The sequence below is a fragment of the Leishmania donovani genome, chromosome 27 (assembly GCF_000227135.1).
Source record: "Leishmania donovani BPK282A1 complete genome, chromosome 27".
Lineage (NCBI taxonomy): Eukaryota > Euglenozoa > Kinetoplastea > Trypanosomatida > Trypanosomatidae > Leishmania > Leishmania donovani.
The window spans coordinates 856,509-869,267 of NC_018254.1; the positions used below are offsets into that span (position 1 = coordinate 856,509).

General features: G+C 60.3%; 4 protein-coding genes across 4 annotated transcripts; all 4 read right to left on the reverse strand.

The window, feature by feature from the left end:
* Positions 1-1,354: 1,354 nt before the first annotated feature.
* LDBPK_272090 (hypothetical protein, conserved) lies at positions 1,355-6,130 on the reverse strand (the record flags this gene model as incomplete). The annotated part of the gene is made up of 1 exon (XM_003862012.1): positions 1,355-6,130. One exon carries the CDS (start codon positions 6,128-6,130, stop codon positions 1,355-1,357), a length of 4,776 nt encoding a protein of 1,591 aa, XP_003862060.1.
* A 1,118-nt stretch (positions 6,131-7,248) lies between these two features.
* Positions 7,249-8,112, reverse strand: LDBPK_272100 (hypothetical protein, conserved; the record flags this gene model as incomplete). The annotated part of the gene is made up of 1 exon (XM_003862013.1): positions 7,249-8,112. The coding sequence occupies one exon, from the start codon at positions 8,110-8,112 to the stop codon at positions 7,249-7,251; it is 864 nt and encodes a 287-aa protein (XP_003862061.1).
* A 1,531-nt stretch (positions 8,113-9,643) lies between these two features.
* LDBPK_272110 (hypothetical protein, conserved) lies at positions 9,644-10,132 on the reverse strand (the record flags this gene model as incomplete). Its single annotated transcript, XM_003862014.1, has 1 exon — positions 9,644-10,132. One exon carries the CDS (start codon positions 10,130-10,132, stop codon positions 9,644-9,646), a length of 489 nt encoding a protein of 162 aa, XP_003862062.1.
* A 996-nt stretch (positions 10,133-11,128) lies between these two features.
* LDBPK_272120 (hypothetical protein, conserved) lies at positions 11,129-11,848 on the reverse strand (the record flags this gene model as incomplete). The annotated part of the gene is made up of 1 exon (XM_003862015.1): positions 11,129-11,848. One exon carries the CDS (start codon positions 11,846-11,848, stop codon positions 11,129-11,131), a length of 720 nt encoding a protein of 239 aa, XP_003862063.1.
* Between the last annotated feature and the right edge of the window lie 911 nt (positions 11,849-12,759).

Sequence of the window (12,759 nt, forward strand, 5' to 3'; positions counted from 1 at the left end):
CGAGGAGTTCAGTGTATGGACGTGTGAGAAGCGCGTTCCATGGCAATACGAGAGCGTGGCACACAAGTTCAGTGTGATGAGGTGCGAAAGGAGAAGGCTGGGGCAGAGTGGAAGGAGAGAACACCGGGACTAGCGCGTTGTCACGTGTATGTGCGTAGGTGCGCGTGTGGGTGTTCTGCAGATTGAGAGTCACGCAGGCGCCCGTGCACCCATATACGCTGCCCATAGCAGTCCAACCGAGTAGGTAGGAGAGAGAGAGAAGCAACAAAAGGCAGCGCCGATGATGAGGCGTTACATCGGCCGTGTCCATCCCACACCGCAAGTGGCAGGTGCCGTCTGCAAACTCCTCAGTGCCCACAAGAGCGTTTGTTAGGTGAGCAAGGGCGTCCGCATGCCCCCGGATGTGCTGCAGACCGGCAACCTCGCTGCCGCTGCTGCCGCTTCTCCTCTGCAGCCCCCCCCCCCCTCACAGTGTCGACCCTCGTCATCATCATCCTCACATGGTTTGTTGAATGGGGCGGTTGTAAAGATGCTGGTCGAAGTGCGCGCCCGACAGACAGAGGCAGCACGCAAAGACACGTGCAAAAAGTGCCCACGCTGGAGAGGGGAGAGAGGGCGAGAAGAAGAGGTATGATACATGTGAATACATACACAAGCGCGCAGCCGCACACGCGCATGCATGCTTGCGCTGCATCAACGCCACACCTTAGGGGCAGCGGCAGTGCACGGAGGGGAAGCGCACCGGAGAGGGAGAAGAGACCGCGAGGACGGGCACGGTGCATCTGGCAACAAAAGCGTGAACAACCACGCAAACAAAGGAAAGCAACGAGGATGCGAGCATCGCCAGACACGAGGAACTAGACGACGTGTGCGGGTGAACGTATCGGCGGGTATGCGCGGGTGGGTTGGGGACGTGTGGTTCGAGAAACGTTGAAGTCATACATCAAGGAAGGCAGAAAAGAAAAGAATCAGAAGAGAGAAAGAGAAAGAGGCACATACGCACGGGCACAGACAGTGGAAGAGAATGCCAGCGTGTTATGTGATGGCGGGGTATCAGCGAACTGCGAACAGCCCAGCACACAGACAACAACGGGCAGCGACGAGAGACACACGTCGATGGTGTGGGAGGGCGCAGAAGGGAAGGGACCGACCGACAGACGGACAGAGAGTGAGAGAGATGTGAGCATACTTGCATGGCACAGGCCTGGTTGTGGTCATCCCACCCATGTGAGCGCTCTCGCTCCCTTTTTTTGCCCACCCGCCCACCCACCTCTACTTCCACACGCTCGCGTGCCTGTGCGGGTGCCTATGCGTGCGTGCGTTGCTCTACGGACGATGATCGTCTGTAGCTCTGCTACGTGATGGCAAGGGAGTCTACGGGTGGAAGTCGTACACTCTCCTTCTGCACCTCTCTAGAGTCCGGCAGCCCAGCAAGGGAGCGCTCTAGCTTCTCGATGTACGCGCGCAACATGCGCAGCTCGCGACTGCTTATCTCGATCTCTGACTGCGGTGTCACTGGTCGCTGGCCTGCGCTGCCGCCAGTGCCACCGCGCCGACGCGTCCTGTTGCCGCCGCGGGTGTTATCCACCTCGCTGGGGGAAAGCTGAATCGAGCGTCCGACAGCGTCCGTGACGGCGGAGCCCATTGTGTCGGTGGCGCCCGCGTCCGCGACGCTGCTGCGCTCGTCGTTGGCGCGACCTGCGCCGCGGCATGCCCCACCCCCGCCCGCGCCCGCGCGCCGCTGCATTTGATACTGCTGCTGCTGTTTGGACACCGTGTCTGCCGCCACCCGCGCACGCAGATGATCCATCTCGCCGCGCAGCGAGTGGATCTCGCGAATGAGTGATAGGTTCTCCGTCATCATCGCCGAGACCTCCTTCTTGTGCCGCTGCTCGTCAGACTTAAGCTTGCGCCGGAGGGCGTCGACAGAGGTGGAGAGGTACTCGAGCTGAGACTGCAGCTCGTGCTTTACGTTCGGGTCCGCCGGAGCGATTTGCTTGACATCGCGCGGTGCGACGTGCACCTCGTACAGCCGCGCAACGGCGGCAGCCAAGGACGCCGGGTCCTGTAGCTGATGGGCAAGCTCCCCAATGTCACGCTCAGCTCGCGAGCGGTACGTCTCCAACCCTTGCAGCTCCCGCAGCCGAGCCTGCAGCGTGCGTTGCTGTTCGGCAATGTCCTTCTTCAACTCCTCCGTGTTCTGGCGCAGGGTAAGGTTGCTCGTGTGCTGCTCCTCGAGGTTCGCGTTCTGCTGCTTCGTTTCCTGGTTCAGCTCCGCGATCTCGCGCTGCTTAGGCTCTATCTGCCCCTTCAGCTCGCGGATTTGGTGGTCGAGCACGTACTTGTGCTTCTCCAGCTCCTGGTTACGCTTCTTGAGGCTGTAGATGACCTTCTCCTTCTTCTCCGTGACGCTGTCGCGCTCGTCGATGTCCTGGTGCAGCTGCGCTACCTGCTGCGTCAGGTCCGTCAACTGGCTCTGCAGGGCTGCCTTGGCGCCGTCGAGCAGCTGAAGCTCGTTTGTGCGAACCTCGATCTCCCGCTCCAGCCGCATCGAGTTCTTCCGCATCACGGCCCCCTCGCCCTTCAGGTGCAGGAATCGCTCCCGTGCCCGCTGCAGAGTGCCTTGCTGCTTCTGAAAGACCGACTGCGACTCCGAGTCGGTGTCCAGCTCAAGCTGATGGAGGGTGACGCGGTTCGTCTCGTTACTGTGCTCCAGCTGGCGGTGAAGTTTACGCACAGCCTCGGTGCGCTGGCTCAGAACGTCCTGGAAGTGCGCCTCGTCCTCGGTGCGGGCCTGCGCCAGGCTGGCACGCAACGTCTTGAGCTCCGCCGCGTGTGCCACCTTCGTCGTCTCAAGGCGGTGCTGAAGCGCGCCGCACTCGTCGGCAAGGGTGTCGACTTCGCGTTGGCGCTCCATCTCCACGTCCTCCAGCGTCTGCGCTGCATCCCGTGCCATCTCGTTCTTGGCGTCCAGAAAGGTCTGCTCCTGATCCGCCTTTGCATGTTGGAGGGCGTCGTACTCTGCTGCCAACGCGATGGCGTCCTGCTGCAGCTCCTCTGCCCGCTCACGGGTGCGAGTGCCCTGCTCGTGCGCGCGACGCTTATCCTCGCTTTCCATGTCCGTCTTCAGTTTTTCAATGTACTGCTGCAGGCTCTCAATCTCAATGCGTTGCTCCTCCATCTCCTGTTTCGTGACGAGCACCTCCTCGGTGAAGTTCATGTTGCGGCGGCTCGCCGGGTCGTGGTGCTGGCCAGTGGTGCTGGTGGCTCCCGCACCCGTGGGCTTCACCTTATCCTTCTCAGCGAAGATCTCCCACATGATGACGCTGCCGTCTGCGCTGGCGGTGAAGAGCGTCGTCTCATCGAAGGACAGCGCCATGCGGGTCACCGGCAACGCGTGCGCGGCAATCGGGGCCTCCTGAATGCCGGCCTGCAGCGGGAACGTCATAGCCTTTACGGAGCCGTCTTCTGCGCCGGCGATCAGCACGCGCTGGTGCGGCGCCACCAGGAGGCGCGTCAGGGCCGTCTCAGTGAACTCGTAGTCGCCCACGCTGTTGCCCAGGACGTTGCTAATACCACCGCCACCACCCGAAGACGTCGCCGTCATGCCACCCGCGGCACCCCGCGCGCCTGGGCCGCCAGCTGCGACGCCCTTGTTTGTGCCTGCGTTGATGGTGCCGAGGCTCTGCCGATCAATCTCGCGCAGCAGCACCTTCCACGACACGTCCAGCGCCGTCGCCGGTGTAGGTGCTGCCACCGCCCAGACACTGCGGTCATCGGACGCGATTGCGACATACTGGAAGCGCCTATCGGAATGCTCCGTCTGCTTGCGCATCTCGGATATGTTCCAGTCCATGATCATGCCATCCGACGAGCACGTCACGGCGCGGTTGTCCGTTGGGTACGCCGTCGTAGAGCACCACTGGAAGTCCTTGATGCGCTGCGGGTGGCCGCGCAGCTGCCCTTGCAGCTCGCACGTGTTCGCGTCCTCGACGTAGACAAGGTTATGGTGCACAATGGCAAAGAGTTGGCCACCCTTCGCGAAGAATACGTCGGACGCGTTGCGCAGGTTGATCGTGCGGCGCTCACGCAACGAACTCCAGAGCACACTCATGACACGCACCTTGTCAGGAAAACAGACGACCGCCATGAGGCCGTCGGGGTGGATCGCGACAGCGCCGGGCTCCGATGCGAAGAACTGGCACATGAGCAACTGCCCCGTCTGCGTGTTCCAGACACGGATGCTGTGGTCGCTGCCGGAGGTGATGAGCAGCGGCTTGCGAACACTGCAGTCCATACCGTTTACGCGGCCGCAGTGGGTGAAAGGGTACAGAGACTGGAAGAGCATGCTGCGAGTCGACACATGCCCGGGTATGGCCGCCAACGACGCCCGCCCGAGATCGCCGCCGCTGTGCTCGAGGAGGGAGGGAAGCTGCGCAAGCAGCACCGGTGCCTCATCACCACCTGCTCCACCAGCGGAGGCGGAGGTCATCGTGGAAACGTTCGACGTGTGGAACATCGCCTCGCGCGCCGCCCAGTTCTGCTGGAAGTTAAGCCCGTACAGCTTTCCGGACGCCGTGAGCACCGCTAAGCACTCCTCCGCCTGATCAAGGGCCAAGGCCGACACCCTGTACCGCTGCCCATTGCTGCCCATGGTTTGGCCAGCGTTATCAATGCCGCCTTTGTAGGCGCTTGCGTCGTCGCTTGCGGTGCTCTGACCTCGTCGCCCAGCAGCTGTCCCTGCGGACGCCTTCGCCCTGGCACCCTTCGCGTCAATCTGGTCGCGGAGCTGGAAGAGGCGGCCGGTGCGTCCCTTGTCACTTCTCTCCGCGTCTGCGGTTGTCGACGGTGGCACAGCAGCCGCAGCGGCGGTGTCTGTGATTGACATCAGCGCTGGAGCGGCCGGCTTCTGTCCGGCAGATGCGTGATGCGGTGCATGTGGCGAGCGCTGTTGTTGCAGCTCGCCAGCCTCGTAGGCGGGTACCTCTAGTCGGCACACGAACGTGTAGCCGGTCGTGTCACCTGCAACGATCTCGCCGTTCAGTGCGTCCGCGACGCCGTCGGCACCAGCGGCGTTGTTGTCGCCCTGGAAAATGAGAACATTACCTTGGCTCGTTCCGGCAATGAACCCGCTGTGGTGCTGCGCCCGCTGATGCTGCTGCTGATGTGTGGGAACAATGCACATCACCACGTCCACTGGCACGGCGGCCCCCGCCCCCTCCAGGAGGGGCTCGGAAGTTGAGCCTCGCAGATGTGACGGCGGCGATGGCGGTATCTCAATCGCACTCATGTACCGCCCGTCCTGGATCAGTAAAAGTCGTCCACTGTGCGTCGCCACGACGACGTTGTGTTCGGTGACCCAGAGGTGCGTCGAAAAGCTCTCAAACTGCTCGCGCGGCACGCCCGTGCTCGGCTGCGGCTGGAGGAGACCCTCAGTGTAACGGTAAAAGCGAAAGAAGCCAATACCTGCCACGGTCACCAGCAGCGGATCGAGGGGGCAGACACCGATGCTCGTGACGACCTGCGGTGGTGCGCGCAATGTCGCGAGGGCGCTGCGCGCCGCAGTGCGGGCAGCTGCGTCGAGCTTCTGCGTGCCCCCCTCCTGGAGAATGGAGTCGCTATCGATGCTAGCTGCGTTGCCGCTCGACGTCGACCCCTGCGCCTGCGCGCTTGTCAAGTACAGCTGCCCCACCGACACGGACGCCAGAGGCTGCGAGCGCTCCCAGTTCCAGTAGTGCAAATTCCACCCTGGCGCGCCGCCCTGGGTAACGAGGTGCCGCCCATCACTGCTGAAGCTGAGGGCTACATACCGATCGCTATCCAGGTCCGTCACACTCAGAACTTTGCGGCGCTTGCGAGTCACGGTGTCTATGATCTGCACCTGCGGATGCGGGCCGCTCTCAGCGATCGCCATGAACTTCTTATTCGCGCTCATTGCGATGGCGGTGATGGCCGTGCTCTGGTACGCCGCCTCGAGGAAGCGCTGCGTGCACGATTTTGGCTGTTGCAGCACAATGGTCTTGCCGACCGGGTAGACGAGTGAGCCGTCATCAAGCCAGTGCAAGCAGTTCTTGCCGTCATGGTTCGTGCCAAAGACGTAGCGCTTCACGAGCGCACGCCTCGAGTCCATGATGCGTTGCTTCTATCGTCGTCTGTGTGCTGGTCAAGGGCCGCCCCCTCACCTTCATGTGTCGAGGCACCTTTTCTGCCCGTACGAAAGAAGTCTGTGTCGCTGTTTTCAGTGTGTCACGAGGCACTGAGGCGAGTGTGTCCGCTGTCAGCCAAGGCTTCGCACTGCAGCCCTGCCTCCTCTCAGCTGGGGCGTCTACAGTCGATCCTCGCAGCGACACACGCGCTTACCCACAGATACACACACAGACGTGCGCGCAGAAAGAAAGAGGGGGGAGGGAAGGCGAGGAGGAGAGGCGAATGCGTACAAGGCGGCCGTGAGTTGAATTGCCGAGGCCACAGTCGCAGGAGAGAGAGAGCGAGGGACGAAGCTGCGAACCGAAAAAAAAAACGAGAAGCAGACGCGCACAACGGGAGGAGGTGGCTGCAGGTGGAGAACTGATGGAAACGCACCCAAGCCGCGCAGCGCCCAAAGACTGCCGTTGTAGGGGCGAAGGGCGGAGAGGAGAGAGGAGGAGAAAGTGGAGCACACACACACACACGTGCGCACGCAGATAAAAGGAGAGTCGGCAGGCCCTGGAGGAGCTTACATCCTGCCACGCGTTCACGCATAGAGGGGAACAAAGAAAAGGGAGAAGCGGGTGATCGGCACGGTACGTCGTTTCACAACGACAGCGGTATCCATTTCTTTCCTTCTTGGTTTCGCTTCCAGCTTGCCGCGACCACTTTGCCTCATCGCCTTCATCCGCGGAGGCGAGCGGTCGGAAGAGAGAGAGACTCAGTTGCAGCCCTGCGCATCCCACATCGATAGTGTGGGCGCATACTCAGCGCACAGGATGGGGAGGGGGGACGAAGAGCGGCAAACCACTTCAACTTTGCGGCAGTGCCTCCTGTTATGTCTGCGTGTCTCTGCATGCATGTTCAGGTACGCGCCGTCAAGGATTCTGGGAGGCGCATGAAGAAAACATAAAACACCATCAATCATCACGCGTCAGCACCGCTATTAATACCAACAAGATCGGTGTCGCGACCTCCTTCGCCACCCCCGGTCCTGCTTGCACCTTGCGAAGAGCAATGCTTGGCTGTACACTTCACCCAACAACCCTAGACGGCAGATGATCAGGCAGCGTTGGGCTTGGTCTTGTACTTGTCGCCCACAAAGTAGAAGACGCCGCGCGCGATTTCGTCCGGCAGCTGCCGAATCGCGAGGTGGCACGGGATCTCCTTGATCTCTTTATGGCGCACTTTGTGGTTCGCGAGATACTCCGGCACAGACATCCCGCTCGTCTCGAGGTCTTGCACAATACTCTTGATGGTGCGCAGGGCGTGGTCGTTCGCGGGGTAGTCCTGGCCGGTGTCCATGTACTCGCCGCGGATGAAGTCGTCCACGAGGATGGCGTTCCCGTTGCAGTTGCGCACTGAGAGCGGACGGTTTTCGATAATGAGGGTGTCCTCCAGCGGCCGCTTCAGCCACAAGATGTTCTTCTCGTAGTAGTTGTCGTGTGTGAACCACTCTCTGCCGCGCGAGAGGTACTGCGACACGCGCACCCCCATGGGGTCGATTATGCCGAGCACCTGCCGCATGTACCGCTCGCTCGAAGCGGACCACAGCACCACCTCGGCGTCGATAGAGGTGAGGTAGTCGAGCAGCTCCGCCAGGTAGGGACGGGGCACGAGGCCGGCCTTTAGACGGAACGCCTTGTCACCGTAGGAGACGATGGTCTCGTCAACGTCGAGAACGATGGTGAGGCGGCTGCGGTACTGCTTCTTCCGCGGCCCCAGCAAGCCGCTCTCCTCGCGCTGCAGGTTCTGCATCTGCCAGAGCTTCGCCGTGGCGGCCATCATGAGGATAATGATGGTGAACATGTAGTACCGAACGCCTCGGTCGGCCAGCATGCGCTGCCAGTACTCGCGAAAGCGTTTGGCGCCGTAGAACCGATCGTCCGTGTAGCCTTCCCATGCGTTCTCCTTGCTAGCGTACATGTGCACGCCCTTCTGGCGGGCGGCACTGCTGGCCGTCCCAAGCACCCCAGCGGCCGCTTCCGCGTACGATTTCTTCCGCGTCGTCGAGGAGGACGCGGAGAGCGATTCAGACGAGCTTACAGTGCCACGACCGCCGGCAGAGACGGCGTAGTGCGACTGACGGTGCAGCGCCGTCTTCTGGAACAAGTCAGGCGGTGCGGAGCCGCCATCACCGAAGCGCGGCTTCGCGCCAGAGGCATCGCCAAAGCGGTCTGGCCGTCCAAAAGGTGACCAGCTGCCAAAGGAGGAGAGCCGCACACGGGAGCAGCGGTACATGGTGAGCTGCGGTTTGAAGACGCAGTGAGGTTGCGTGTCGGCTTCTGCAGGAGAAAGGGGCGCAGAATAGTGCTCAGCGGGCACGGCGATGCAACGAGCGCTGGTTTCAAAGGTTGGTGCACGAGGGGCTGGCCTGCAAAACTGCGGAGCACTCGGCGTCGATCTGCGCGAGAGTCTCTTTGTGTGTGTGTGTGTGTGTGTGTGTGTGTGTGTAGGTGGGTGGGTGAGTGGGCGTTTATTCGATGGTGATCCGAAGGGGCACCCGCTTGTTCTCCCAGCAGCGCTGCAGATCCCTCTCACGCTCAAAACAAACAAGAGAGATGCGGTCACGCAGAGGGGGATATCAGGCGCGGAAAGACATACACGCCCATGCGCGCTAAGTGTCCCGTCTCAAGCGCGTGCCGGGTGTGCTCGGATGGGTAGCGGAGGTGTTCTCAGTGCGGCCCTTCTACGAACGTTATCGCTTCTTCTGCTCCCTGTTGAATGAAGATGCACAGCGTGACAGCAGAGAGGAGGATCGAAGCGATAGTGCTGGGGGAGACATGAGAGAGGGAGAAAGAAAGAAAAAGCGGCGATCAGCATTCGGAGTGCATCGTGCAGGCAGGGAAGAACACATGGGTGCGTGGCACAGCGAGACAAAGCAGCGGTGGGCCGTCGTGGTGGCCTTCGATATAGCCTTTCCCGTCCTCGTCCTGTTCCTCTTTTGCCCCTCGTCTCCAGCTGTGGTGCACAGACGCGCGCTCATCGCTCTCCAACAGAGAGCAGCGCTAACGTCTCGGCCACACCCTTGAAGGTGTAGATAAGCGTGGTTGTTGATGAGTGAGAGAAAGAGGAGGCGGCGAATATGCGCAGAGGCCATGCCCGGGCCCCTTGATCAACCCACCCCACAAATCGTTGCATCGCGCATGTGTAGCGTGCTCATACGTCCATCTTCTTCGCCGCAACTGTACAGAGAAACCCAACAAGCAAAAAGCACGAGTGTCTCGCACCAATACGCGCACACCCTCGACCCCACATCAACCGCACTGACGCACGGGAGCACCTCCTCCTTCCGTGTTCGGCATGGGACCCATTTGTGTTATAGCAGGCTGCGTCTCGCAAGGCTTCCGACGCAGGAGCCTCGTTCGGAGACTGTGCTAGCGCTCTCCCCAGTCTCCCTCGCCATGTGTTCACCACTCAACGAGAGGAAGGAGGAAGAGGGCGAGAGATGGGTGACTCACGCGCGCTTCTTGGACTTCTTCGATGACGATGATGCTACTGCCGCCTTGCTCGCCGCGCTTCGCTTCCACCATCGGTACGCAACGTACACCGTCGTCACGTTCACCACATAGGTGCAGCAGCACACCACGCAGAAGTCATGCAGGGTTACTGTGAGAATAAAGGCGAGGCACACCGTGGCCACAATGCTCGGCGCGCTGACCATCAAGATTAGCGTCGGATGCCAGCAGCACAGCATCTCCACCGTGTAGTAGAGCATCCCCACGAGCGCGTTGGAGGTCTTTGGAAGCCCAAAGAAGTGGGTGACGGAACTGAACTCCGAAGAGAAGACCTTCGTGCATGAGAAAGGTCCGATATCGCAGTAGGCGTTGTAGGTGATGCCGAGCAGCTTCGCCCGCTCGGCGTGCACCTCGACGGAATACGCATAGCTTGACAAAAGGAAGCCGACAAGGCACAACCCCATCAACTTCAGGTTGAACTTGATCATGTTATCGTTTTCCGCCCGCCCCACCCGCTGTGCGTATGTATGTATGGATGCGTGTATGAAGGGATGGAGAGGAGATCATCTGCAGAGAGGTAGAGGAGGGGTGCAAAACTAACGTGGTACAGAAGCGGAAAACCCCCCGAACGGAATCGCAAGCGGAGAAGAGCTCAAGGCGGGAAATGCAGAAAAACGAGAAGTGATAAGACACTTGCGCGATGCACATGGGGCCACACACACACAAGCCTGTTGACTTCACAGATGATCAGAAGCGTCGCCTGCTTCTGTTCCTTTTGCTTCTTTTGATTATACAGATGCGTGGGGTTGCCGAAGGTGACCCAAGGTACATAGAGTGGCGAGGGAGACGGCGAGTCGTAAACGCCCTTTTTCTCTGGCTCTCTACACCCAAGTATGCGCAAGTGCGAGCAGCTGATAAGAGGGTGTCGAGTGATCGGTAGAGAAAGAGGGGTCTCGCGCCGTCCAGCGCACCGCCCCTCGCCTATCCTCCTCTATCGTTGTCTTCTTGCTCACGTGTTGGTTTTAGCGGCGCATGCGCGCCTCAATGCTTCCTCCCCACTGACATGTTGTACGCGTCAGACAAGTGCGCCCGTGCGCGCACACACGCACTCACAAATAGCGAGCCCGTGTGCAACCATCTCCACAAGCGCAGCTGTCTCGAGCCGGAGGTGCAGCAGCGGCGGCAACCTGTCGGGTCCATGTTACGTCAGCAGCCACACAAGCACAGGCTCGCGTGGCTTAAGGGAGGCAGGAAGGGCAGGGATGGTGGAGGAGATCGGGCACACACACACACACATCGACATAATCTCTTCCTCGTCGATGAAAGAACATCGCGTGGATCACGGCGAGGTGCACAACAGCAGCCGAACCGCTGCCCGCACCCTTCTCCTCTGACGTCAGCTCCTGTCTCTTCTAGCTTTCCCTCAGCGCCTTATGTGTGTGTGTGTGTGCTCACCTGGGCCGTCGCCGGTTCGACTCTTGTACCTATTCGTCGCCCTTGAGCTTGAGTGCATGGACGATGCGCTCCCGCAACAAGTTCGCGTCGAGGGTGCCGTCCTCCGTCACGCACCCCTGAAAGCCGACGATGCGATCAATGCACACGTCGTTAAAGAAGAGCAAGCAGTGCGGCAGCGTCGTCACGCGCAGCCGCTCGACCAGGAAGGGCGAGCGCTCGGCGTCGATCTTCACAAACTTCACGGCTAGCAGGGTGCGCGACAGCTCCGACAGGCGACGGTCCATCACCTTGCACGTTTCGAAGTCCTTGTGGTAGAAGTGCACGCATACCCGTTCGCTCCCACCCTTCTCACGCACGACGATGTTGAAGAAGTCGTCTTGTGAGATTTCACGGTACTCTCCGTGCTGTTTGCTGCGCCACTCTGCCTGCTTCTCTTGGTTGGCCCGCATGCACTGCAGGCGCATCCGGCGCAACTCCATCAGCTCATCGTCGTCGTCCTCGGCGCCCGCCGCATTGCCGCGCTCGACCTTTTCCGCGTGCTTCTCCGCAGCTGGGTCGTACACGGGGACGCCATTGTCGCGGACAGCTTCAGTGACCGGGCGGCGGTGTGTCGGAATGACGTCGTTCATGTCACGGCTCTGGCGGTACGCCTTCGAATTCATCTGCTCTATGGTGGCGGTAAGGTTCTCATTGGCCTTGAGGTTGCTGGCCTCGTTCACCACACCGCTCGATTTGCCAGAGCCGAGCATGATGCCGATGTGCGTCCGTATGCGTCCAAGAAGGTATTTGGGTGCTCGAGAAGCACGTTCTCGCAGCTGTGAATGCAGGTGTGGAGGGGGGTGTCACGTAGGTCAATGATTGGTGCAAGAAGCGATCGAAGAGGAATGATGCTGCTACCCTCTTTTCGTTTCGCTTGTGACTGTGGGCGTGGTTGCGATACGCTGATGTGCCCAGTCCTCAGATGCGCGAGACCGGCAAGAGAGTCAAGAGAGAGAAAGACAGGGGAGACTCGATGAACAACGAGGCAACGCTGACTGCGGTGGATAGAACCTATGTGGATGTACATGCCCGAAGCACCTTTGCGCTCTTCCTTCATTGTGCATCTGTGTGTATGTGTGTGTGTGTGTGTGTGTGTGTGTGTGTGTCGCGTGTTTTTTTTTGGTGCAGCCGTTCCCTACAAGCCGGAGCACACAGGAAGAAGCCTCTTCCTCTACTAGGTGCAGCCTACTCATCTTCTTGGAGTGTCTCTGAGCTGCGAGAGGTGATATAGAGGGAACTCAAGGAAAGAGACTGCATCCTTGTAGGTTTACAGAGGATTGGTGTCACCGAAGAGTAGTGGTGCAGACCTCATCGTCTCCCTTCTGGCACTTCCCTCCGTCAGCGCACACACACACACGCTCATCACAATGTGCCCCCTCCCCACCGCTGTGGATGGTTTCAAAATAAAATTGTATGTATGCATCAAAAGGCGTGCATGGGGTCATGGTATCATCAACGAGACACGGCGGCGTCTCCACTCCCACCACCGAAAAGCCTCTGCAGCACCCCACGCATACTATCGCCCCCCTCTGTGTGCTTCTAGTCGCTTTTGCTTTCTCCCCTGGCCATCATCATCAACTCCACACGCCGCAGCCGCTGCATCAGCAACCTCGCGGAGAAG